Here is a 24,610-nt window from a genome sequence, read left to right as displayed (position 1 = left end):
CTCACAATTAGGAGGAATGTAAAAGCAGAGCGAGGCCCTTTATGAGGGAGTAGCTATCTAACTATAAATGAATAATAATCTACCACTTAACAAAAGCACTTGAGAGGGCAGAAGAGCACTGCAGTGTTGTGTAACGACTGGCACAGCAGAGTTCAGGACAGGAAGAAGGTTCCCAAATGGAAAAGGGAGAATTTAGGTGCACAGATAAAATGAAGTTAGAAACATGCCATTTGGCCACACACACATTTCAATCTGGGCACTTAATAGGGGCTTAGTGGAAATTTTCTGGAGGAATGTGCTTCTTTGGAAAAAGCTGCTAATGTCAAATTGTAAATGTTTGGATGGACTGGGTCCTACGGCAGCGCTCTCCCCAGAAATCAGCTGAGCCTGGGAGGGCAGCCTGCCTGGTCGTGGGCACCCTGCCCGGGTGCAGCTGTCGGATCCCATGTCCAGAATTTTCCCAGCTGTTTTTTTCCCTGATTTCTGTGGACAGGACAAATAACCATTCCACATGCCAGCTTACAGAATTATCCACGCCTCTCCTTTTCAAGCCACTGCCAAAAGAACAATGGAGATGCTCACAGCAGGACTCCAGCCCCACATCACCACTGCCCCCCAGTGCATCGAGTGCATCTCTGTTGTGTAACCCTAAGCAGATGGACCATGGCCTGTGCCACGTGCCGTGATGCTGGGCATGTCCCACATGATTCCCCATCATGCCTCATCTTCTCAAAGGACTTCTGTGCTTTTGGGAACAAATTGAGCTGGCCTGATACTGAGCAACTTCAGGCTGCTGGCCTGGAGGAGTTCCTAGCCAAGGGCCAGACAGCTGCTTCTCAGGTAATAAAAAGCTGAAGAGAATTTCTCCCCATTTCTCTAAAATAAATAAATTAATTGCTTTTCACAGAAAATGTTGAATTTTCTATTTTTATTCTGAAGCTGGACTTTTCTTTCAAAGACTAGGACTAGTATTTGGACTAATGCCACAAAATTCTCTGTGTTTTTCTAATAATGAAATGTTAAGACTTTCTGTCTTTACAAGCATGACAAGGACCTCACCGTGTGTGTTTTCTTTAACTTTAGGAATAGATTAGTGTTGTTATGAAGCCTTATAAATGCATATTCTGGCTCTTGACCATGTTTTGTTATTGTATTCATTTTTCCATGTCTTTAACGAACATATTTAAGTAGAGCTTTATCTTTACATCAGAATTGCAATGGTATAATTTAAAGTATGAGTTTAATCTAACATAGTTAAGCTCGTGCAGAAAAATTTAGGCTTCTTTTAATTCAAGTGGTTTCTTTTTTCATTTTATGTTGAGCTGTTAGAAGCATCTTAATCTAGTTGGCAGCAAACTGCTCAATAAGATAATAGGACATGCAAAAAACTTTTGCGTTGATGTAATTACACTGGTCAGGAATCTGCTTTAAGCTATATGAATACTACTTTCTCATATAATGGTCCTCTGTGCACCAAGTACTTTAAAGATATGTATAGATTTCCTTGCTTCTGTTGCTGGTTGTATTTGTGAACATTCAGCAGTAGAAATTTGCCTGGCAGCCAGTTTGCTGCTTAGGTGAATCTGGTTTTATCCATTTTAATACACACAGCAGTGGCCTTCTGGACCCATTCCTAAACAAGACAAGACACATCTGAAGCATTGCATTCGGCCTTCCAAGCAGTGGAGCCACGCATGGGGGCAATACTTCTGTTCAAACAAGCAAGGCCAGGGGCCACCTGCATTAACAATTACTCTCCAATATTTGCTAAGGACCTTTGATGCAACTCGTTACTGTGCTGTTACAGCTGTGCTTTGTTGGCAGCAGAGTTTGGCAATCAAGAACATAATGGAAAAGGTAAAGTGAGAGCAGTTGGAGCAGTTGTGTCCCTAATCGGTTTATGCACTAGACTCTTGTCTTGAACACCCCAAATCCATTCAGTTTGCACATATATAATGAACGCTGTGTAGGGAAAAATGAAGATGAGAGACAGAAAGAGGATAAACACAGACTTATGTATCCAATAAGCCAGAAGAGATTATTTTTCTATTTGTCAGCTGAATATACATGCATCCCACTAAATTCTGACTGTGCTTAATGTGCTTCTCTGCATACTTTGATCAAAACCACAGGAATGTATTAAAGAGAATACAACCCCTTCCCTGCACCCCCTGTTAGTTTGATCAGCTTTGATCTCTGAGGTAGCTGTTTCTTGAAAACTTTGTGAAATAGATATGTAATTAATAGCAAGGGAGCCAAAATTCTGAAACCCTTAAGATGTAAGAAAGATTTTTTGGCAACCAAAAGGACTGTAATTTTAGCTCTTTGAGGCAGACACTAAATCTTACTAATTTTATATAACTTACCTAGCACAGTAGGTTATTCTACCTAGTTAAGGAGGATGACATTCAGTGGGAACATCAGGTGCTCGTTTTGAGTATTTGGGTACTTCAGGAACCTGAATTTCACTTTTAGGTTATGAATGGACCTGAATATAAGGACTTTCCATCTGGAATTCTTTAACAAAGGCTTTGAAATCTGCTCTGTGCACTGAGACTTCAGACCCAGTGGAGGATTTTAGGCAAGTGATTTCACCTCTGCGTGCCTCGATTTCCCCATCTAGAAATTAAGGATGATCATACAGTTCCCTTTTCTAAATGACTTTGAGACCTACTGATTGCAAGTGCTATAGGAAAATGGTACTATTTTTATATTTTTTTATTTATATATTTTTATTATTTTATAATTGCATTATTTTTATTATTTTAATCATATTTCTATATTGCTTTGTGCATTACACCCATCCTGACAATGAGAAAAAATTGGTTTTAATCCAAAGTGATATGAAGAGATTTAAACAAAACATAGGGCAGTTGGTGGATTTACAAGATTCATTCTGTGTTGTATTTAATTGTTTTGCATATGAGTGTACACATTTCTTTGGAGACGTGTGGTACACAAGGTCTTCTTGTAAAGTTCAAAGTTCTCACCTCCCTTCATTGTAAGTTATTGCAATGTACGATAGGTCAGACTGTGTGCTACCCTAACAAATGATCTTCTTAGAAGCCTCTTTTTACTCATTTCACAGCATTAATGATATTTTTAATATTATAAAAAATGCGGACTATCCAAAACAAAGCAAAACATGACAAAGAAAAAAAAAAAAAGAGGTTAAAGCATCCTAAGAAAAAAAAATATTTTGTACTTCCAGCAGGCAGTAATTTCAGTCAAAATCTAACTCTGAGCCAGGTAAGATTTACTCCATCCCTCTTCACAGTCAGCAGAGGGAATTTTGGGCTATAATTAGATCTGAGGAGCTGTGTTCCTGTTAAGCATTTGCACATGAGCAAGAGAGAGGTGAGCTCTTGTTGTTCGCATCTTTGCCTGCTTTTCACAGCTGGGGAACCAGCATTAACAAGACTGGTCTGGAGATAAATAGTGCCCTGGTGACACTAGAGGGAATGAGAACAGCAGCAGCGGTGCTGCAGGTAACCCTCCTCAGCCTCGGGCTTCGCTGATCAATCAGCAGAGCTGTGGAGGGTTTGCTCTTTATCCCTGTATGATGATTTCCCCTCCTCCTCCTCACCTTTGGCATGTTTTAGTTTGGGTCTCGTTAGATGTGTGCTTCAAAGCATTACGCATTAGAGTCCAGGCAGACAAGCACGTGCAATTAATAATACATTTCTAAAAATCAATGGCCACTTTCTTCATTGCTGTGGCACACAAAAGGCTGTTCTGAACTTGACTCCTCAAGGTGCAAAATCAGTGAGTAAAATTGTTTAAAAAATAAATGTCTGTAGGGTTTTAGGTCCTCGTGCTTCTCTTTGCAGTGAAATGCATTAGTTCCCTGGGGAACTGTGGGAAATTACTACTGCTGTTCTAATTTGCTCAACGGAAAAAAATTTAAAAGCCCTCAAGAAGCATGCAGGAAATGGCACTTTGCATTTGATGCTCAATCGCGATAAAAATATTTAGTCAGTGGCAGAATGACTGTAAAGAACATTTTAAGGGCTTTTGTACAGGCTCTTCCCACCCAAACTTGTCAGATGTAGGCCTGTCAATCACCTCAAATGCACATTCCAAAACCTTTTCAAAAACTACAATGAAACCATTCTTTGAGAAATAGGAAAGAGCTTGGAGTTGGATTGATTTTTTTGTATTTTTATTTTTTTTTTACAAAGTTCAGATGTGACATTAATGGTTTGTGAAGATGAACTGGCCGGTGACTCACAAATGGCTCCCAAATCCGCTGTTCTGGGAAACAGCAGGCAGAGGAAAGCTGCAGAGTCTATCAAGAGTTCAGCTGTTTGATCTGCTGCCTCATAAAACCTCCAGGCACTGTGCCCTGCTCTAACCTGGCTCTTGTTATTTGTAGTTGTAGCTATCTTTGAGTCAGTCAGCAATTATATATCGTGCTTTCTCTTTGCTACCAACCTAATTAAAATAACACTGGTACAGGATCTATAGTTATGCATTTGTTTTTCTTGGAAAAATCAGTGTTGGCACAGGGGTAAAACGGAGACCACAGTGTGATAGATTTCAGCCCTACTTTGCCATCTGAAACCTTACTTCTGAGATTACCTTACCTCAAATGTTTCTTTTGCTCTAAGCTACAGGTTTCAAATTCAGAGAAGAGCTGAAATAACTGCTAGAAAAAAAAAAAATGCTACAGATGATAGAGATATCCACTGGAACTGGGTATTAGAGAGAACATTCAGGGTCAGCAGAAAGAAGCACTGAATGATGTTCATTAGGCGTGGGAACATTTTCCTGTAAATGTTTTGAAAAATATAATTGTGGACTAATGCATTTGGGCTAAATTCAGTGTTGCTGTCAGTGTTGTGAACTGAGCAGTGTTTGCCATCATGGAACTCTGACCTTCCCACATCAAAGTTACCAGAAAGCCTGTGGAAAGAACCACAGGTTTCTGAATTCACTCAGCTTTCAGCATGTTTTCAGGAGGTCCCAGAACATTGCAAAATAAGTTCAGGGGATGGTCACAAGAGCCCTGTTCAAGATATCACTTAAGAATAGGTTTGTCCTAGAAGCTTGTGATTAAATTGTCATGTATCTTGATCTCTCCTGATTTGTTTTGTCTTGGATGTGGTGAAATCCATGGGTTCTGTTGTTGCAGAGAGGCACAACAGCAGCAGAGGGCAGCCCGGAGAGAGCTACTCAGGCATCACGAAGGGCACATCTGCCCTGCACAAAGAAATCGACAGCAGTCTCACTTCTTTAATGCAATGTTCCTGAACTAATGTGCCTCCCCGTGAAGCTGGTGTTATGACCTCAGCCTTGGCACCCTACCAAAGCGGCCACATTGCTGTCGAGACCGCGGCGCTGCGTGCAGAGCCTGAATGCCGTAGAGCTGGCCAGCAGCACTGATGGGCTCTCCCCACGGGGTGCCTGCTGCCATGCCAAGCTGCCTGCGGGATTTATGTGTAAAAGACATGCCAGAGTTGAGAGATGTATCATCAATCAGACTATGCATTGTTGCATAGATTCTGTATTATGTTGCAGCCCAGCCAGCTCACCAAACTTAATTTAAATTCCCCCTACCAAGCCAAAAGCAAAGGCAGGTGTTCCCGAGGGGACTGTGCAATGGGAACCTACTGCAGGGATCAGCTGGTGTGCTCACATAACGGGAGCAGCTGTGCAGTCCCCCAGCATCGTTGCAGCTGCCTCCAGCCCTGGTTAAGCCATCAGGACTCGCTGTGCCACGGGCTGGGATTTCTCTGCTGCATTGCTTAGAGGCACAGCACAGGAGCTCCCCGTTCATTTTTCTCCCCTGTGGTTTGGCAGAAATAAATAATAGCTGGAACTAAAATGGTTAGCATAGGTTTATTAACTTTGAGGGAAACAAGTCATAAAAGGGTAAATTGAAATTAAGTGGGTTGAACACTGGGTAAATCAATAGGATTGTACACGGGTCACAAAAAGAGGCCTCCTATTCCATGACCTTTTGTGAGGACAAGCTTGAAGAAACACAACTCAGAAAAGAAAAGAATCTGAGCTCTAGTTAAATAGCAATAACCAGATGTTGTTAGCAGGTGCTGTAAGCCCCAAACAGTGGGATTTTGCTACATGATGTCTTATTTGTCAGAATCAAAGCAGAGACGCAGTCTGAGGCCAGGAAGATGCAGGTGGCTCTGCTTCCAAAAGCTCAGTGCCTTCTCATGTGCTCTGGCTGGCATGCAGAAGGGAAGAATTTCTTATCAACAGACAACTGATCTAAAAATAACTCCCTCAAACAGGCTTTCAAGCTTCTTCTGTAGATAGACATTAAGCAGAAGTAATTCTATGACTACTGAGACAAATTCTGTTATTAGGCATTTGCAGAAGGTTCTTGGAAATTGTGGATCACCATCCAGGGCAGTTTATATCATGGTTGCACAGTGTATTGTAATAATATGCAAGGCTGCAAACTTGCATGAGCTATTGCTGCAGGCAGCAGCGGCTGCAGTATCTACCACATTACTAGAAACAGATTGAAATGATTTTGAGTATGAAATATAAAATTATAATCTGTGCACTGAATGACAGTAATTTTCATATGTGTATCTGTGCATACATATGCCAAAATTACAGTTGTCTCCATTCCTGGAATATGATCCAATTGATATGATACCTTTTAATGGAAGACAAACGGTTATTTATTTCCTAAAGCTAGTGGAGAGTCAAGAGAAAAATCTAGGTCCAGTTTAACAACAGGGTGAATGCTGAGTTAGAATAATGTGACTAACTGAACAGTAGACATCACTGGTAGCTCCTAAGAAAAGGCATTCACCAAGAGTCGAGGAAAAGAAGTAATTCATCGTAATGAAACCTCCTGATTATGCTACAGGTGTGCTCTGGTTGAGTTGTGAAAAAAGGATAGAAAGCAACTGGGAAACAGCTCATCTGGTCTTAAAAAATTGACGAAATACAACAACAACAACAACAACAACAAAAACGGATCAACTGGGAAGAAATGCTAGCTAATCTATCTAAAAAAAAAAAAAAATTTAAATCAAGATCTACATATTTACCGTGAGTAGTATTACTCATATTTACTCTGGAGAGCAGTAACGTGAAAGGCTAAGAAATTGTTGGATTGTGTTCATATGATGCCAAGACTAAGTTATGCCTTTACATTTCCATTATTATTAAATTTAAATAAAGTAAATAAAAACCTATGTAATTATATCCCAAATTATATCCCAAATAATTTGAGGTGAATACCAGGAGGTAGTATAAAACTATACCAATTTTCTGCTGTTTTTGTGTCCTAGGATAAGTGATGAGACCATTTTCATTGACAGGATCCTTTTAGTTTTCCATTATGTTTTGCCCTGTAGAAGTGTCCTCTGTTGATTTTTTTAATTTAATTTTATTTTTTTTTTGTACGCCTGGGGGTTAGTAATGATTCTAAGAGATGATTAACATGTTATTATTAAGGATACTCATGATAACATGATTAAGGATACTCATGATAACATGATTAACATGTTATTATTAAGGATACATGGGATACTCACTGTCCCGTCAAGTGTCGGTCAGCCCCATCTGACCGCAGTGCCTGTGCTCAGCTCCCAGGAGCTTTCTGTGGTCTACGGAGAGCGTTGTTCATGGCCAGCTGCTGAATGTGACCCCTGTGACTTGCAAACACTGCAAAGAAAGCAAAGGTGAATAAGCACTGCTAAGTCACCCCCCAGAATAATACTGTTTTGTACCATTTGGAGTAAACCTAAGGTGAATTTTCCAATGGCAACACATTGGTGGGACTGGTAATAGTGAACAGCAAAGGCCTAAGTGCTGGCTTTCAAGGAATACGGCTAACTTCCCTTTTCAGACCAGCTAGGGAGTCTCATGCAAGGCACCTGCCTGGTGAAGGGACCTGCATCATATGCTGTAACTGATTTTTCCAGCCACAGGCCCATGCCCTTCTGGAGTTTAGCTGGTCGAGGTGAAGACTTAGAGGGCTGAGCCTTTGCTGCCAAGACCTGCTGTGAGGAAAGCTGGATGTGAGGCCTGCCCCTCCTTCCCTTCGGAGCTGCTTTAAGCTGGGCCTTTACTCCCTTTTCCCTGTCACCTCACAGCTGCGTCTGCGCCTGCCTCCGACCTCCAGACTCGTACTCACAGCCAGATCCTGGCTCTACTCTTTGGCTTGGAGCTGCCTCATCACTGGGGGCTCACAGGGTGCTCACTGGGCCGTGTCTGTCCCTGGTCGCAGTCCCCAGCCCCGCTCCTGACCCTGACTTGCTGCCCCTCGGTGGGACCCCCGCTCTCACCGGCCTCCTTGCCCGGCTCAACCCCCTGCCGCTGCTGGCGGCCCTCGCTGCTCCCCGACACCTCGTCACTGCAGATGTCATATAGCTGGGCACTCAGGTAACTCAGCTGGCTTTGGGGCTTGCAAACAAACTACGTGGACTTCCATCATTGCTGTCCGAGGTCCAGCATTGCACACAGCTGACAGCTGAAGTCAATTTCTTAAGTAATGGAGCACTTTTCCCAAATGGCCGAGTGAGACTGAAGGGAGATAGACTGTGAAGTGGTTTGTTCAAACTACAGTTCACCTGCTGATAGAGTTTAATTTCTACCATCCTGCTGCTGTGTCTTTTCAGCTGTGAGAGCCAGTGTACAAGATTAGAGAACAGTGGCTTTCTCCCCTGAAAATTTCATTTGTTTTGTTTTTTTTCGGGTTTTGCCATGGAGCTGGCATTTAATCACTAAGATGTGTCATGCTGCTAAGCTGCGTGACAGCTTGATGTACCAAAGGATGCTCCCCTCTGAAAATGTAAACTATTTATGCTGTATATTTCTCTACCTAAGGATTTTTTTTTATTTTTATTTTTTTTCCCCCCAGCTAAATTACAAATAAGTGTCCACACTGCACTTCTGGTATCAGTGAAGCTAAATAGCTCTTTTATCTTACTCTATATTTTTCTTCTCTATGGTCATTATTTTAAAGCATGAAGGCAAAAATTGTCTTCCTGCTGCACATCGCTGACAAGAGGGAGTTGTTAGTCCTGGCTGGGGCAGGCTTTTCCTTTCTCTTGGCACTCAATATCAAAAGGACACTTGGGGTATCAGGAGAAACCTTCTCACATTTGGAAGTTTCCAAATCTGTTCTGGATCGCAGGGCCCCCAAGGCTATTTGGATGCAGTACTTTATTGGAATTCACTGCTTTTGAAGAAAAAATGTTCCTTGTATTTTGCAGAGCCGACATGACAATTCAACCATGTTTGCTCGAAATGTTAGCTTTCAGGACCAACCTTCTCCTGGATTAGTGACCTTTTGTAAATTTGTATATGTACTGTCTAGCATAAGCCAAGTCTCAGGGCATTTTTTGAAAGGACCACATTATTTCCTTCTAAATTTTCAAGTTAAGGAAACATCGTGTTGGATCTCTGATGAAGTCTCATCGTCAGTGAAGATGCAAATTAGAACTTGACCAGACTGAATTGTGTTTATCAGGATTTTATTGCTGGCTTTTTATAGAGAGTATGTTGACATTTTGTACAGATGGAAAATTTGGTTTTCTTTCTCCCACTTACTGTTCTCCTACACATGTACACACAGTCCCTCATGTATAGAGTTGTCAGTCTTAGGAGGATCATATCATCACAATACAAGAGGAGAGTTTGAAACACCAGTGTTCTACATTTATATGTTTATGCTGCACTCACAATCAGCCAGGCACAGAGCTGCGTCTGTAATTCGTTGTGACAGCAAACAATCCATTTGCATGTGTAAGAACTTCGTTTGCGGTACTACTACTAATCATCCTTTCTTAGGGCAGAATTTTCAAAGGTATTTGCACACCTAACCTACTTATATGTTTTTGGAAACCTTGTTTGGAACCATTGAGTGACTTTAGCTGCCAAATCCCTTAAAAATGAAGAATTTTATATCAGTTTTATAGAAGATGAATGACTCCGCATTAGATTTGGAATGCAATATTAGAGATTGTACTAGAAAAAAAAAAAAAAAAGAGTGAGAGACAGAGAGACAAATTCTGGCTCATGCTGTGCTTCTGACATGCGTCTCTTCATTTCTAGTTGAAGTCAGTGATTTTTACCTGCACATATACACAACCTTCTTTCATAGAAGTATTTTTTTTCACATTTCCTATTTCCTTGTTTCTGTGTCAGATTTTATTTGCTTCAGACCTTCTGTTCCCCGTGATTATGTATTTGAGTTCAACCGCCTTATTAAGACAAGAAGCTGGAGAAAATCAACAGATGTTTATTATTTACATTTCAACAGCCACAGCCAAACAGTGTCTGGATGTTGACACTTGATTGCACTGATGTGAAGTGATTAATGCTTTCCTAATTGTAGACAGCAATGCAAGCACAGAGAACTTAATGACTGACTTCTGACTTTCATGCTTGACCTGAAGCCTGAATCTTTAAAATCTTCCAAATTTCATCAGAGGCACAAAATTTCCCATTAAAATCAATGCCAGTTGTGGCTGTCTAAGCTGTTGCAACTTGTCCACAGAGCCAAAAGGCAACAGATTTTACTTTTGCCTGGTTGTATTGAAGAAGGAAAAAAAAAAAAAAAAAAAAAAAAAAAAAAAACCTCTAATGATTAAAATTATAAACCAAATAATTATCTATTTCAGTGCAGATATACTTTTTTTTTTTTTTTTTTTTTTTAATGGCATGTTAATTTGTCTGCATATCAATCCAGCTTTCTGGATTTAACACTATGAGGAATTCACAGAAAATGAAAATGTTTAAAGAAGTAGATATCATATGCATCCATCAGTTTGGTGTTTCACGATTCCATACTGTGGTTTCAGTCTCTGCTTTTGCTGCTTCATTGGAAAGCAAAGCCTCTTCTGTCAGGAGGCTAATGGGTGCCCTTACTAAACGTGAAGGTCACTATCCATAGCTGTTAGCTAGTGGAATTATACCATCCAGCTAATATAAGAATTAACTTATTTTCTGTTTGCAAAAGTATTTGTTTAATCACTGTATTGCTAGACAGTTCTTAGAGGAAAGGAGAACGAATTGGGCATTATATCAGACCATCTCAGCTTATCGACTTTAATAGAAGTTTCACCTATTTAGGACAAAACTCAATTTTATTTGTTCTTGCATAAAATAGGAGCAAACATGGAGATAATCTGTAGTGAGAAGCTGCCAACTGTTTAACTCTTCATGAGTTAAGACAGCTTTTTTTTTTAAGAAAATAATTTCCAATATTTGTTAATAGCTTTTTAGTATTTATTGCGTATGCTGCACAAATGGAAGGGTAGAGAAACTGGCTATGAGATACAGAAAGAGATGAGTGGTTTTTCTTTTTTCTTTTCTTTTTTCTTTTTTCTTTTCTTTTTTTCCTTTTAGGGACTTCTTTAAACTCCATAGGAAGTTTCATATACGTCATGTGACAGTTTTGAAAGATGAAAAATGTGGTGAAAGAACTTTACAATGAAAATGTGAATGCTGCTCTACTGATGATGAGAGGCTGATAATAATTGAGAGCCATATGCTTGAAGTTAAAAATCTCGTAGCGCTTGCAGACTTGAGATCAAATATTGTTCCTGTGTTTTGCTATGTACTGGAACTCCAATTTGGGGTTGTAAGTAATGATCTATCTCCTGACCAGAAAGCTGCGGTGCTGACTGTAAGTTGTAATGGTTTACTCCAAAAACATGACAGCTCTGTCACTATAAAGCAGCAGATACCATCAGTCTGTGGAGTGTGAGAGGCTGGAAAGTTTGTAGAAAACACAGAAACCTGTCTGCGCAGAGTACCTTCTGCTGAGTCCCTTGCGTATCACAGGCAGTTGCGCTGTAGGCAGTGTGTCTCGACATGCTGCGTGCTGTACAGGTGGGTGTACGCATATTGTCTGTGTCATGATTATCACTCAATTGCCTGACTGGTGTTCCTGTCAAATAAGCAAACCTTCACTCATGACAGCCTGTTTTTTTCACATGCAAGTAAAAAAATGTCAATGTCAATGTTTCCTTGAGTAATATTTTCAGTTTCACCTGAAACCTTCAAACCCTTGTCACTAATCTGCAGGCACAAAATGCCGCACCAAGCTCTCAAGCAGTAATCCCTGCAGCCGCACAAAGGCTCAGCGGTGCCACTGCCTGCAGAGTTTGACAGAAATTGCTGACAGTCACAGGGGGTTCTCAGCTGACATTTCTTAACTGTTATTTCTGTTGTATTCCAGCAGTGTCTAATTGTTCATTCAGAGCCTGGGCAGTTTCCACTGTCCGTCTTTGCATAATTGATACACAGGACCAAGTATTCTTTGTCTGCGCGTTTCAAGAAATGTGAGAAGTGGAAAGGTCCATGGCACCACAACCAGGTGCTCAGGTTATCTCCAAGTGAGTCTCCATGTCACTGAAACCTTACTGAACCTCGCAGACCATGCCAAAGTTAGATTTGGGAGGAACGTGTTAAAAAGGGAAATGCATGAATGTGCACAGCCTGGGTGGTACAGCCACTCCGAGTTTGGTGTTGTGTTCACACCTCCTCCATCAGAATTTGGTGCTTATGTCTGCAGACATAATGTGTTTCACAAAGGAGAGCTGCTAACTGGCTAGCAATTATTTTGCACCAAACTTCCTTTCACCACTCTTAAACTAAAATAGTCTATCGGGTATCACATCATCTTTGAACAAACCCTTCGCTGCCTCATAAATTATCAGAAAGGCTGGACAGCAGGACTGCTTTTGGCAGAGTTGTCCACTCTGACAAAACGGCTGGAAGTACAGCTCCACACCTTAGTTCTCATTAGTACCATTAATTTCGTATTTCTTAGCCAAAGAACATATTTGGTTGCACATTTCACTCCCATTTGCAATAGGCTAAAATTTGCCTCAAATCTGTCCAACCTTTGCAGAAAAGAACATTTTGACAAGCGTGATCTTGGAGGATCTAATCTTTCTGTCAGTGATAAAATGTGGCTCTTGACACAAAATCCTTTCCTCCATGCAATTTTCTTCTAAGCTTTACCACTGATATGGTATACCTGTGAACATTTGAAAAGCAGCTTGACCTTGTTGCACTCAAGCTGTGCTTACTGGAGTTTGATGAAAATCTGCTTAGTGTTTCACATGTCCGCTTTAAAACTCTATCACACCGATCAGTTTTGGGGTTGTTCAGGGGCCCTGCCTGGGTTCAGAGGCAGCTTGGTGTAAAGTCACAGTTTTGTATTGTGAAGCTACAGGGTGTGTGATGAATCTCAGGAGCTGCCTTTTATCATGCACTGAGCTAAACTGTCAGAAAATTAACATCAAACTCATTCGGACATTTCTGATTTCAGAGTATCTGGAACGCTCCTCTTTGAGTAGGGCGATGTGTTGGCTTGTACCACTCGCACCTGCAGGAGCAGGACGCCTCCCGCACACCCTTTGTTTGTGTAGAAAAACAAACAAACAAACAAAAAAAACAACAACAACAAAAAAACACCACTGAGAACATAAAGAGATTTTAAAGAGCACAGAGAATAGCCAGGCGGCATGCCATGAGAGGAAAGGACAGCAAGGGCTTGTGAGTGCCCTGGGTGAGGTGGGGCCATGCACAGAGGTTCTTATTCAGCAGCTGTCCTGCTCTGGCAAAGCTGTATCTGAGGATGGAATGATCCGGCCTACGTTGGTGTGTTTGATTAAAGGAACCGCAGACTTTGTTGGGCCCGGGTAAAATGTAGTATAGCTGACTATATCCTTATTTATTTTTTTGTTGTTGTTGAAAAGAGCTTTCCAGAATCACTCTTTACAGCATTCTTTTGCTGACATGCTGCCTCCTTGTCAGCTGTCCCTGTTGATAGCTGGAGCAGCAATCACTTTACGTATGGAATTAACCCTGGTGTTCAGAGGTAACTTGCTATGCCGTGTGTTAACTTGATTTAAACCACTGAATTTCCTCAAGTGCAATTGATTTCTACTTGCAGAAGAAAATGTCTCTAAGAAAAGTCCGTAACTGTAAGTGGCCTGGCCTTAGCGGCCTGGCGGCGCCGGGCTCCTTGTGCCTGGGGCAGAGGCGACATTCCTGCACCGGGCTTCCCCTTCCCCTGTGACCTGCTGCCGGGAGGAGCCACCTAACTGGGGACTAACTGCAGCCGGGCGGCGGCACCGCGTCCCCTCAGCCCCGGGGCCGAGCACCCGAACACCCCCGGGCCCTGAGGACTCTTCTCGCCCCCCCCCCCCTGCCCCCCAGGGCTCCACCGGCCCCGCCGCCTCCCCTCAGGCGGCTGCCGCGGGGCGCAGCGGCCCCTGGCGGCCCGGGGCAGCGCCGCGGCTGTGACCGCCCGGCCGGGCACGGGCTGGGGCCTTCTCCGGCCTTGTCTGCACACTTTTTATTCCGTGTCGGGCCGGCGGCACGGCGGGGGGGTCCCGCACAGAGCTCCCAACCGGGGGCACCTCCCCGAGGCCTCCAGCTCGACAGGGGGCGCTGCGGCCGCCGCCTCCCTCCCCCCCCCCCCCCCCCCCGGCACCTCCCCGCTGCCCCCCGCGGCCGTTCCGCTTCCGTGCGGGGCCGGGGCCGGGCCCGGGGCCGGGATGGAGCGGGATCTGCTCCGGCAGGCGTTGAGCTACCACGGCCCCGCGCTGCTGTCGCTGCTCCGCGCCGAGCAGCACGACAACCCCGACTTCCGCGGCCTGCTGCCGCCGCCGGGGGCCGCCCCCGAGTCGCCCCGCGGGGGGGCCCCCCGCTCGCCGGCCGCATGGTGAGGGGGCCGGGGGGGGGACTCTGGGGGGGGTCCGCAGGGGGTCCCGGGGCCGCCCTCAGCGCCTTCTCCTTCCCCGCAGGAGCGAGGTGACGGGCCTCGAGGCCGACATCCAGCGCTTCATCGCCCAGAAGGCCGACCTGCTCTTCGCGCAGTCCTGGCAGCCCAACGGCCCCATCGCCGAAAACATCGAGGAAAATGAAGGTGAGGGCCGGGGCTTAACTGTTTGCTGGTGTGCCTTCTAGGCCAAGCGTAAACTCTTTTTGCTATAAACACACCGTATTTTAAAGCTGGTGTTTGGCTTTTTTACTGTTATCATCAGCTATTTTGTGTTCTCGGGTCGCAACTCGGTCATTTTCTAACTGAACGTCTCGTGTGTTGCAGAGTGTTACGCCGTCATGCCTCCCCTGGAGCAGTTCATGGAGGTTCCCGGCGAGCTCCGGAGAGAATTATTTTTTCGAGACATCGAGCGTGGTGACGTTGTGATTGGGAGGATCACTTCCATTCGTGAATTTGGCTTTTTCATGGTGTTGATGTGTCTGGGAAGTGGTTTCATACGGCAGATTGCAGACCTGGAAATCACTGTAAGATATGGCTTCGATTACTCTTTTATGGGTATGGGGTTGTCTTGCATCTCGTAACGGAGTACTAGGAGTAAACGTAAGCTGAGCTTTAAGGCAGTGAATGCTAACAGAAGGTAGGGACAACTTGTGATGCTTTGCTCAGTCAGTAAGCGCTTTCATTATGTCCCCTACTCAAAATGTGTTACTTGTCAGTTGGAAAGTTCATTTATGGATGCATAGATTTTGATTTGAACCAGACCATACATTTAATTATCACCACTTTGACATACGTTAAAGATTAAACTAAACTTAATTTTGGGGAGGGGAAAAAAAAAAAAAACTTTGTTTAAATGCTTTTAACTAATTATCTATTAAGCATAAGGAAAACTGGGATAGTCTGTTGGCTCCAATGTTGTTATTACATGCTTTATTTCAGAGGGATAAGTGTTTCTGTATTTAAAAACATCTGTAGACATGCATTACAAGATAAGTTTACATGTTCAAAGATAGTTGTGCAGGTGAGATTGTGGGTTGATGGTGAAAACACGGAAAGTTCAGTGATGCAGGCTGCTTGCTTTTTACTCATGCAATTCTTCCTTGGCTCTATTGCAGGCTCTTTGTCCATTGAGAGATGTGCCTCCTCAAAGCAACCACGGAGATCCTTTATCTTATTATCAAGCTGGAGACATTATTCGAGGCAAGTAGCCACAAACATTGTCGGGAATTTCTCATTTTCGAGATGCTTCTGCCATTTTATCTTAACTTATATTGTTTCTGTAGCTGCAGTCAAGGATGTTGATCGTTACCATGAGAAGATCACGGTATCACTCTACAGCTCAGCTCTTCCACCAAGTCTCTCTAGTATAACATTAGGAGTAATCACCTCTGATGACTTGCCTCTACATTATAAGTAAGTATAATTCAGTTGTACTAACTAGATATATTCAGTCTTTGACAGTCTGTCCTTTAAACGTGTCACAGTTGTTTCTGATTTAATTAGGTAACTCCATACATTTTGTTATTGTTTGCTTTCACATACTTTTTTCTAGATGTGTTGGGTGTGCTTGTTTTTTCAAAATCTGTCCCAAAACTTAAGAAAAGTAAAAAGCACAATGAGGTTATGTTCTCTAAATGCAGAACTTGAGGGCCTGGGTTAACAACAGTAAACAATAAGTTTAAATTAAAAAAAAAAAAAAAAAAAGAGTTGAGAGACTGACATATTAAACTCTTAACATTTCCCTTAGTAGAAAGAAGGACACAGCTGTCTGCAATTTTTGAAGGCTTTCATATGTCCTAGAGATGCCTAGGTTGGTGTCAGAATAGGTTTCAAAAGCTGTCTTAGGCTGAAGGAAATAAGTATTGCTTAAATGGTGTGAAAATTTATGCTAATGAAAAGGGCTAAATGTAAATATCGAATTGAGTGTAGTGTCCATGAGGTTTTATGTACATTGGTGCTTACTTTAAGGCGAAGCATAGAAGTTGCTAATTCAGCAGAGACATTTGAAGAGGTTTTGCATCGTTCCCGAGGATTTGATAATCCATCATTAATTGAATATTTAACAGAAAAACTAGGAATAAGTGAATCAAATCCACCATCTTTGATGAGAAGTCTTCAAATGTAAGTCATTTTTACGTTATTCCTCTCCTATGCCTTTGTGAAGGTTATTCTGATCGATTGAAATAGGCTTGTGAGTGAAGGTCCTGAACCACTTGATGCTTTTCTGAAATTTCAACTTGCACGATTGCAGCTATTGTGTCCCTAAATGTTTTTAAAAGCATACTCCTCTGGAGTAAGAAATTTCCATTCTGTTTAAATAAATAAGACACCTTAGCAAACATCATGTCTAATGCCAAGGTTTTATGAAGTTATTATTTAGATCTTGTCAACATCGTTGGATTGAAATGCAGGATGTTTAAGCTTTAATATGGCAGAAAACATAAGTTTATCCGCAGTGTTTATTGGAGTAATAGATCTGTCCTTTAAGTTAAATGTTTATGCTATATATATATATATATCATTGCATATATATGAACACCAAATATGTGTGTGTGTGTATATATATATATACACATATTTATATATATATATACACATATTTAGTGTTCATATATATGCAATGATTATTGTGGTCCTCCATATATTACGCCCCAAGGCAGGTGTGAATATGCTATATTTTTGTTAAGTGCACTGCAGCTGTGCTGGTTCAATTCAGCGCTTTAAAATAGGCTGGGAAAAAAAATGTATAAATATGAAAGAACATGCCCAATTGCAGGAGAGTGGTAATGCATCCAATAAATAATGTTTCAGCTTAATTCAAACGCATTACATATTGTAAGATTAATTTTGCCCGTTAATAAGTCAACTTGAGGGGTTTTTTGTTCGTTTTAAAGGAAAAATATCGATGAAGAAGATTTTGCACCTGCATTGAGGAAAAAGCAGTCTGAAGCTTGGGCCCTGAAATGGTATGTAGAAGGTTATTTTCTTATAGAGAGTTTATTGTAAGGTTAGATTAGGCTGTGGCTTGTATTTCTTGAAAGAAAATACACTTTGAACTGTATGTTGCACAGCACACACATGCTGCGATGTTACCAAGAAGGCCTGCTTGAAAGTAACCCTGACCAAGTGGGTACACGATAGATGGATTTTGGGAGTGAATCTTCAAACTTTGTCACATTTAAGGGAGAATGTTTTTTAAAATAGCTGTAACATGCTCGCCTATTGATGAGATCAGAGCACAACTTGTGACCATACTAAGTACGCAACTTGAATTTTTTTCATTTAGCCGTTGGATGACTAAATACAGCTTGTCTTTCCATTTCATCCCAAGCTGTATGCTTTAACAAACGCTCTTGCTGCCTTTGAAAAATCAAATGCATTTCTCTGGCTGCATTTGGAACAGCAGCTGGGAATGGGTGCTATTGCTTTTATGATATGCATTGTATTTGTGATACAGAGTGGAGTATACAGAAGTAAGAGACTTTGTTTTCCTAAGAATGTAATTTTTTTTTTGTGGAAAAACTTCTCTTGAATCTACCAATTACGAAAAAATGGAAGTGAACCCTTAGAATTTCTGGTTGCTATGTCAACAAAAGCAGTGTTTTTTTTAAAAAAAACAATTGCATTTTGCAACTTTAATTAATTACAGAAGAGGCTAATCGTAATGGTAAATCTAATCTTTAATGAGAAAAGTGTCTAATGAAAGTTCTGAAATTCAATTTATATAATTTACCTTCCAATAATTTAATACTTTTGGCAAATGCAGAATGCCCATATCACATTAATCTGAAATGTTAGCCTTAAATACGTTATAACAAGATAATGTTATTGCTTGTTTGGAACCCTAATTTGTGAGTTACTGCGAGTACACAATCTGCAGGCAAACCATACATAGTATTTTTCTATTTTTTTCCAGTGTGAAGGCTGGGGTTGATTATTTTAAGGTTGGGCGCCACGTGGAAGCCATGAATGAGTACAACAAGGCTTTGGAAATTGATCCACAGAACGTTGAAGCTTTGGTGGCCCGTGGAGCTCTGTAAGTCTGCTTGCTTCATTGTAGGTCTGTGGGTTTCTTACTCTGTGAAAGACGAGCATCATTAAAATCCGTGCAACTTTTGTGTTATTCTAGGTATGCAACAAAAGGAAGTCTGAACAAAGCCATAAGTGATTTTGAAATTGCATTAGAAAACTGTCCTACCCACAGGAATGCAAGAAAATACCTGTGTCAGACACTTGTGGAAAGAGGCGGGCAGTAAGTGTTGGGGTTGTGTGTTTGCTTGGCTGTTAATGCTTTTTCTTACAACATTCTTTAATACGATCCAACTTAGGGCACAGATTGCCATCTGGCCTTCCTGGTGTGTGTGTGTGTGTTGGAAATACTCCTGTTGTGCAGATGGTTTACGCTTTCTACTCTGTCCTAGTCAAAATCCTCACAGGATAGTTAAGATTTGATATCCTTTCCCTTAGTAGGTTACCAGGTTTGTGTAAAGTTCTGTGAAATGTCTGAAGATATTCCTATATGTATAGGAACATCTTCTGCATATGCTGAAGATATTCTGCATATATGTATAGGAATATGCTTCTGCATATAAGGAAGATATTCCTATATGTATAGGAATATGTATATATTATATATATATATATACACTTCAAGAAAGTGTTTGTAACAAAATCACATTCTGTCACTCGTATTCTGTTAAATATTTGTTAGCCACTGTATTGCAGAATTTAGCTTCTGAATTTTCAGGGAATAGATTTCTTAAGACCTGTGTTAAGAAGTTACATAGTGTATTTGAAACTGGAATTGAAATTCTACAGAATATTATGATGATTAGGAGACAAAAATGCATCGAATACTGATTTATTTCTGTACTGAGATGGGCTAGGATGATAGGGTCTTGGAGGGATGCAGTGGCAGCGTTCTAGTGCAAGTAAGAAAGACTGTCCTAAAAAGAAACTGTCAAGTTCTGTCGCTTAACTGTATATAAATTCTCATTTGAATGTTAGGTTGGAAGAAGAAGACAAACTACTGAATGCTGAGAGTTACTATAAAAAAGCCCTAAGCTTGGATGAGACTTTTCAGGAAGCTGAAGAGGCCTTAACGAAACTCCAAAAGCACATACAGGTGATTCTTTACTTTCTCTTCATATTAATTCTGTTACAATAAAAAACAAAAATCATATTAAACCTTTTGAACAGAGGGGCTTGAAGTTGATCGTTTGTCTTACTCTCTGCTTCCCTTCTCCACAATAATAAATCTTTTATAGTGAGCATTATGGCTGTACCTACCAGAAGAAAGGTACCTCTTGATGACTGCTGTTTTGAACAGGACAGTAAAGAAATGCCCAACAGTGGAGATGAGGAAAGAGGATAAAACCATTAGCCTTAGCTAAAGCATGGAGGAGAATATTCCATCACAGAAGCATGATTATTAGTGTTAAATATTCTGTGAGTAGAAACATGCAAAGTACAAAACCCTTAAGTGAGTCAAAAAGTATTGCGTGCCCTCATACCAGCAGGATGCTTTTTGTTTGGAAGAAGATAGGGTAACACCTGCCAAAGCTAACTCGCAGGAAGATCGCAGGAGGGGAAGGTAGTAGGTGATTTAAAGGAATACAGCACGACTGGAGAGCAGACAGACATTTTTGAATATCTTAGCTTTCTTTTCTGGTGTCTTTTTTCTTTCTTCCCTTGCACACAGCATGTTTCCCAGGTGAGCCCTGGTGAGTCTCTGTGCTAATCTGTGTTGTCCTCTTTTTCCTTTTTCCTTTTATTTACCTCCTTTACTTGTATTGTCTTCCAGAGAGGATCAGCTTAAGATATAGCAATGAGGAACAGGCTTGTGTTCTGTGCTTCTGCATATAAGGAAGTAAAGAGACTGAGGTAGATGCCTTGCCTGACGCTTCTTCAGTTGGTGGAGCCATAATGCTGACAGATCATGTTGAAAGAAGGGAAAGAGGAGCTATGACAAGCTTTTTGATAAAAACTGACTGCATTATAGATAAACTGTTGTATGGTATTTGAGCACTGTCTGCATTTGGTTGCTTTAGAAAGATCTTGACGTCTTTCTAAAATGACGAAGAACATATTCAGCAAGTAGTGATACTTTACCCTCCTTCAGATTTTTTCTGATATTGTTCTCATTGATACAGCAGATAAACACAATGCTAGCTTTTGTTTGTGGGTTTGCATAGCCTTTTGTTCAGTCAAGGATTTCCTTTAGTTTATCTGTTATGGCAACTGCTAAGTTTTGAAAGCGATCATCTGCCTTTCTGCTTATTCTGAATAGAGCTACTACTTAGGGCTGTAGATTGCAGAAGTCTGATCTTTAGTAGACCTTAGCAGTGTGCCTTTGAGGATTGTTCAGCCGATAATCAGACACCGTTGCATTTATATGTATTTTAATATGTATGTCTGATACAATCACGGTTGTGCTAGAATGGCTGAAACAACACAAAAGTGAGTTTTCCTGTAATACTGATTATGTGTTTTTCTTTGATGCATTTTCTTCTGAATTGGACCGTTGCTGCTGTATCTGACATCTGGTGCTGCTCATCACCAACAAACCCTTGGAACATGATTTCTTACGTAAACTATGCGTCAAACTGGTTTGTGAAATTGTTACAAAATGGTTTGTATGCAAACATGGCCAACTTGAACACATTTTACAATGGGCTCTGCCATATTTTACTTGTGAACTACAATAACGATACTTTCCCTGAAATCTTTTTTCCTTTCCTCCCCTCTTTTCCCCATATTGCTAACATTGTGGGTTTCCTGCATACACCATCTATACCTTTTGGGGTATGTGCTTCACGGTGTGCTGGATCACGGGTACCACTGCAATGGCTGCCCAAATATATTTTTAATGGGTAAAAACTGCAATATGGTCACTAACATAAACCTGATTATCACAACGGCCAATGCCAAACTTCTGAATAATATTAATTCTTGATCTGGGAATCCCGGTAAAACATCCTTGCTGTAATTACACATTTGAATGGGGCTGGGGACATGGGAAAAATACCTGTGTTAACACTTCCAATATATTTTTTTTTTTAATGATATTTGGGTTCAAAAAAGAAATCTTTGGAAATGAGGGAGAAGCAAGCTGCAAAAGAAGAGAGGCAGAAAGAAAAGAGAATAGAAACAAGTGCAGAAAAATTGCGTAAGCTTTTAAAAGAAGAAAAAAGGTAACCTTGTTGTATTCAGTATACTGATTCTTGAGCCTATTAAGCCAGCACGTGAAATTTTTCATTAAAAAAAAAAAAGCGCTGCAAACCAGTAAGTTATGGGCTGTTAAGGGGCCCATTTTAAGTACTAGAATTTCTGATAGTTAAAGCACAAGTCAGGTAGCAGTTACAGACAAAGGATGATGCATAAAGATAAAGCAACACAATTCCATGGCTGTGTCCCAGTCACTTTCTTTTAACCTAGGCTGATGGTAAAATAAGCTCTAACATTAGCATTTACTAAATTTTGCTATTAATGCCTTATCTGCAGTCCTAACTGTGTTACTGTCCCTGCATTAACCACTGAAAAGGTGTTAAGATGCCTTTCATAATACAGTGTTCAGTGGATTCAATCTTAATTCTCTTGGTTAAGAAATGACAGTTGAAATTGTCTTGCTGGGTCAGGCCCAATTTCCATTGATACTTTGCGATTCAATCTGGGGAGTACAGATTTCCTTTCTACTTAATTTTTTTGCCTGATTCTAAAGATTATCTCACAGGTTAATTACATTTTCAGGTTGAAGAAGAAAAGGAAAAGATCAACTTCCTCCTCTTCCTCCTCCTCTTCGTCCTCAAGTGACTCTTCATCAGACGTATCAATTTCTTCTTCCTCCTCTTCCTCTGATCACAAGAAACATAAGAAAAAGCATCGGCATAGATCAGAGTCTTCCCGTAGTTCCAAAAAACGCTCTTCTAGAGCTTCTTCACATTACAAAGATCAGGTTAGGAAAGAGGAGTGGTATTCACCTCCGGCTGATACCTCTGCCTCTTTCCTGAACCAAAGTTTTGAAATGGAAAAACTGCTGGAAAGGCAGGACAGCTTAGCATGTCCAAAAACAGAGGTAAGAGAGAAAGACAGACACTGTTCTCTGTCGAGGACTTCAGGTGATGATGAAGACACTTTTGGAGGTAGGTCTGAAGATTCAAGAGATTCTTACAGTAGTTCCAGAACTCAGGCAAGTAGTAGCAAAAGTGAAAAATATCATAAAACTGACAGATTTTTCTCCAGTAGGAGGGGATATTCAGGGTCATATTATAAGTCAGATGATAAAACCAGGACACATTATTTTAGGAAATCAGAAAGGGACGTAGAGGGGAGAAGAGAACACTTTAAAAAGCATGGCTCAGATCAAGACAGGTATTACATGTCTCCATCAGGGTCTGACTATTCTGGCAAGTCAATGGGAAAGTACAGATCATATTCTAGCACTTATTTTCATGAAGGTGATAGAAGTTATGGTAGTGATAGGCATGCATTAAGTCAGCATAGAAGTGAAAGTGGGTATAAGAGTAGGGAAGGGAGTCATGAGGAGTCTAATAAAACAGAGGAACCTGACAAGGAAACTTTAAATGGTGCAGAACAAACAGAAAGTGGCGTTAAAAGAAACCTGCCCCAGAACTTAGTTAACATATTCAATCAAATTGCTGAATTTGAGAGGGAAAAAGGAAGTAAGCAGAAGAAACAAAGTACATAAAATGATTTTCTGCTGGATAGAGTTAAATTATTTTTTATCTATATTTCTCTTGAGGAAAAACAAATGCTCTTGAAATGCATATGAAAAGCAACAAGCAGAATATGTTCCGTGTTGCAGATTGTCAGGCTTAAGGTAAAGATTGTACAGTGGAAAGACATGCAAGGATATCTTAGTGAAATACCAGTTGTTATTTAAAATCAAGGTTTCCTGTGCTCTTAGGATGTTCCTGTACAATATTCTTTGGGTAATGGGGTGAAATTGTTTGATTCTCTTCGACTGTAGTTGTGTAACTTACATCAGATACGCACTTTAAAAGCAGGCATTTTTCTTTTTTGTTGTGTTTTTTTTTTTTTTTTTTTTTTTTCCTTCTTCCCCTGTGGTACAACTGACTGTTAACTACTTTTGTATGAAACTTTAACTTCCAGGTATTGAAGGGGAGTAAGTAAATGACACTCATATTCCATCAATGTATATAGCTCATTTCATCATTAAATTTTCTTAATTTTGTGTCTTGGTTTTGTTTATGTCACTGGGATGTTTGATGCTGGTGCACTAGTTATATATGCTGCATAAGTGAACTGAACCCCCCACCATCTGTGAGAAAGCACATTTATTATGTTATTTAAGCACAAACACATTTTCTGTTGTTAAAAAAACAAACCTAAAACAATCCCTGAAGTAATAGCTAACAGCTGGCTGACTATACAACACCCATCTTCAAGTTTTCAGAATAATTCCTAATACGTCAGTCGCCAAAAAGGTACTGTGTAATTTTGCAAAGTAGTACAGTTTTACTGACTATAATTTTATATTGTCATCATCTTTTGCTTAAGATATGATCTGAAATGACCATTTGTTTAAAAGTCAAGGTTGACATGGAAACGAAGTGCAAATACTACTACTCAGGTTTTTGCAAGTGCTCCGTATTGCTGTTAAGGAGGGAAAATACTTAAATGAAAAACTAAGATCTTTGTTATGAGGGTTAATCTTGTTGCTTTTTTTACATCATTACCGCCCCTACTCTAGCTTTTGCAAGTACAGAATAAGCATACTGTAGTCAGCTGACTACTTGGGAGTACCTTACCTGTTTAAGCTTTGAGGCAGCAGTAATTTTACTGAAATGGCTAACTGTGTCAAAGCCATTTTCATTAAGAGTGTGAATGAAGGGTTTC

General features: G+C 40.8%; 1 protein-coding gene and 2 long non-coding RNA genes across 3 annotated transcripts in view; all 3 read left to right on the top strand.

The window, feature by feature from the left end:
* LOC118171677 overlaps positions 1-7,436 on the top strand; it is a 64,823-nt gene extending 57,387 nt beyond the window's left edge. The window contains exon 4 of the long non-coding RNA XR_004753314.1: positions 7,413-7,436. This is a non-coding gene — a long non-coding RNA (uncharacterized LOC118171677). The remainder of the gene's footprint in view (positions 1-7,412) is intronic.
* A 46-nt stretch (positions 7,437-7,482) lies between these two features.
* On the top strand, positions 7,483-9,907 carry LOC118171675. Its single transcript, XR_004753312.1, has 2 exons — positions 7,483-7,731; positions 9,201-9,907. It is a non-coding gene; the product is annotated as an uncharacterized LOC118171675 (long non-coding RNA).
* A 4,540-nt stretch (positions 9,908-14,447) lies between these two features.
* TTC14 (tetratricopeptide repeat domain 14) lies at positions 14,448-23,945 on the top strand. Its single transcript, XM_035334956.1, has 12 exons — positions 14,448-14,671; positions 14,754-14,875; positions 15,056-15,255; positions 15,847-15,931; positions 16,015-16,144; positions 16,700-16,852; positions 17,626-17,697; positions 18,648-18,767; positions 18,861-18,983; positions 19,739-19,856; positions 21,815-21,924; positions 22,481-23,945. The coding sequence occupies exons 1-12, from the start codon at positions 14,505-14,507 to the stop codon at positions 23,436-23,438; spliced, it is 2,358 nt and encodes a 785-aa protein (XP_035190847.1). The 5' UTR covers positions 14,448-14,504; the 3' UTR covers positions 23,439-23,945.
* Positions 23,946-24,610: the final 665 nt, after the last annotated feature.

The sequence above is a fragment of the Oxyura jamaicensis genome, chromosome 9 (assembly GCF_011077185.1).
Source record: "Oxyura jamaicensis isolate SHBP4307 breed ruddy duck chromosome 9, BPBGC_Ojam_1.0, whole genome shotgun sequence".
In the NCBI taxonomy this organism is placed as follows: Eukaryota; Metazoa; Chordata; class Aves; order Anseriformes; family Anatidae; genus Oxyura; species Oxyura jamaicensis.
Note: the sequence above shows the minus strand (reverse complement) of the source record. Positions and strands in the feature narration are given on the sequence as shown.

Bases quoted from the DNA above. Each gene is read 5' to 3' on its own strand.
- TTC14 (XM_035334956.1), top strand. From the start codon at position 14,505: ATGGAGCGGGATCTGCTCCGGCAGGCGTTGAGCTACCACGGCCCCGCG. The intron at 16,145-16,699 runs GTAAGTATAATT...GCTTACTTTAAG, and splicing joins GACTTGCCTCTACATTATAA to GCGAAGCATAGAAGTTGCTA. The intron at 18,768-18,860 runs GTAAGTCTGCTT...GTGTTATTCTAG, and splicing joins TTGGTGGCCCGTGGAGCTCT to GTATGCAACAAAAGGAAGTC.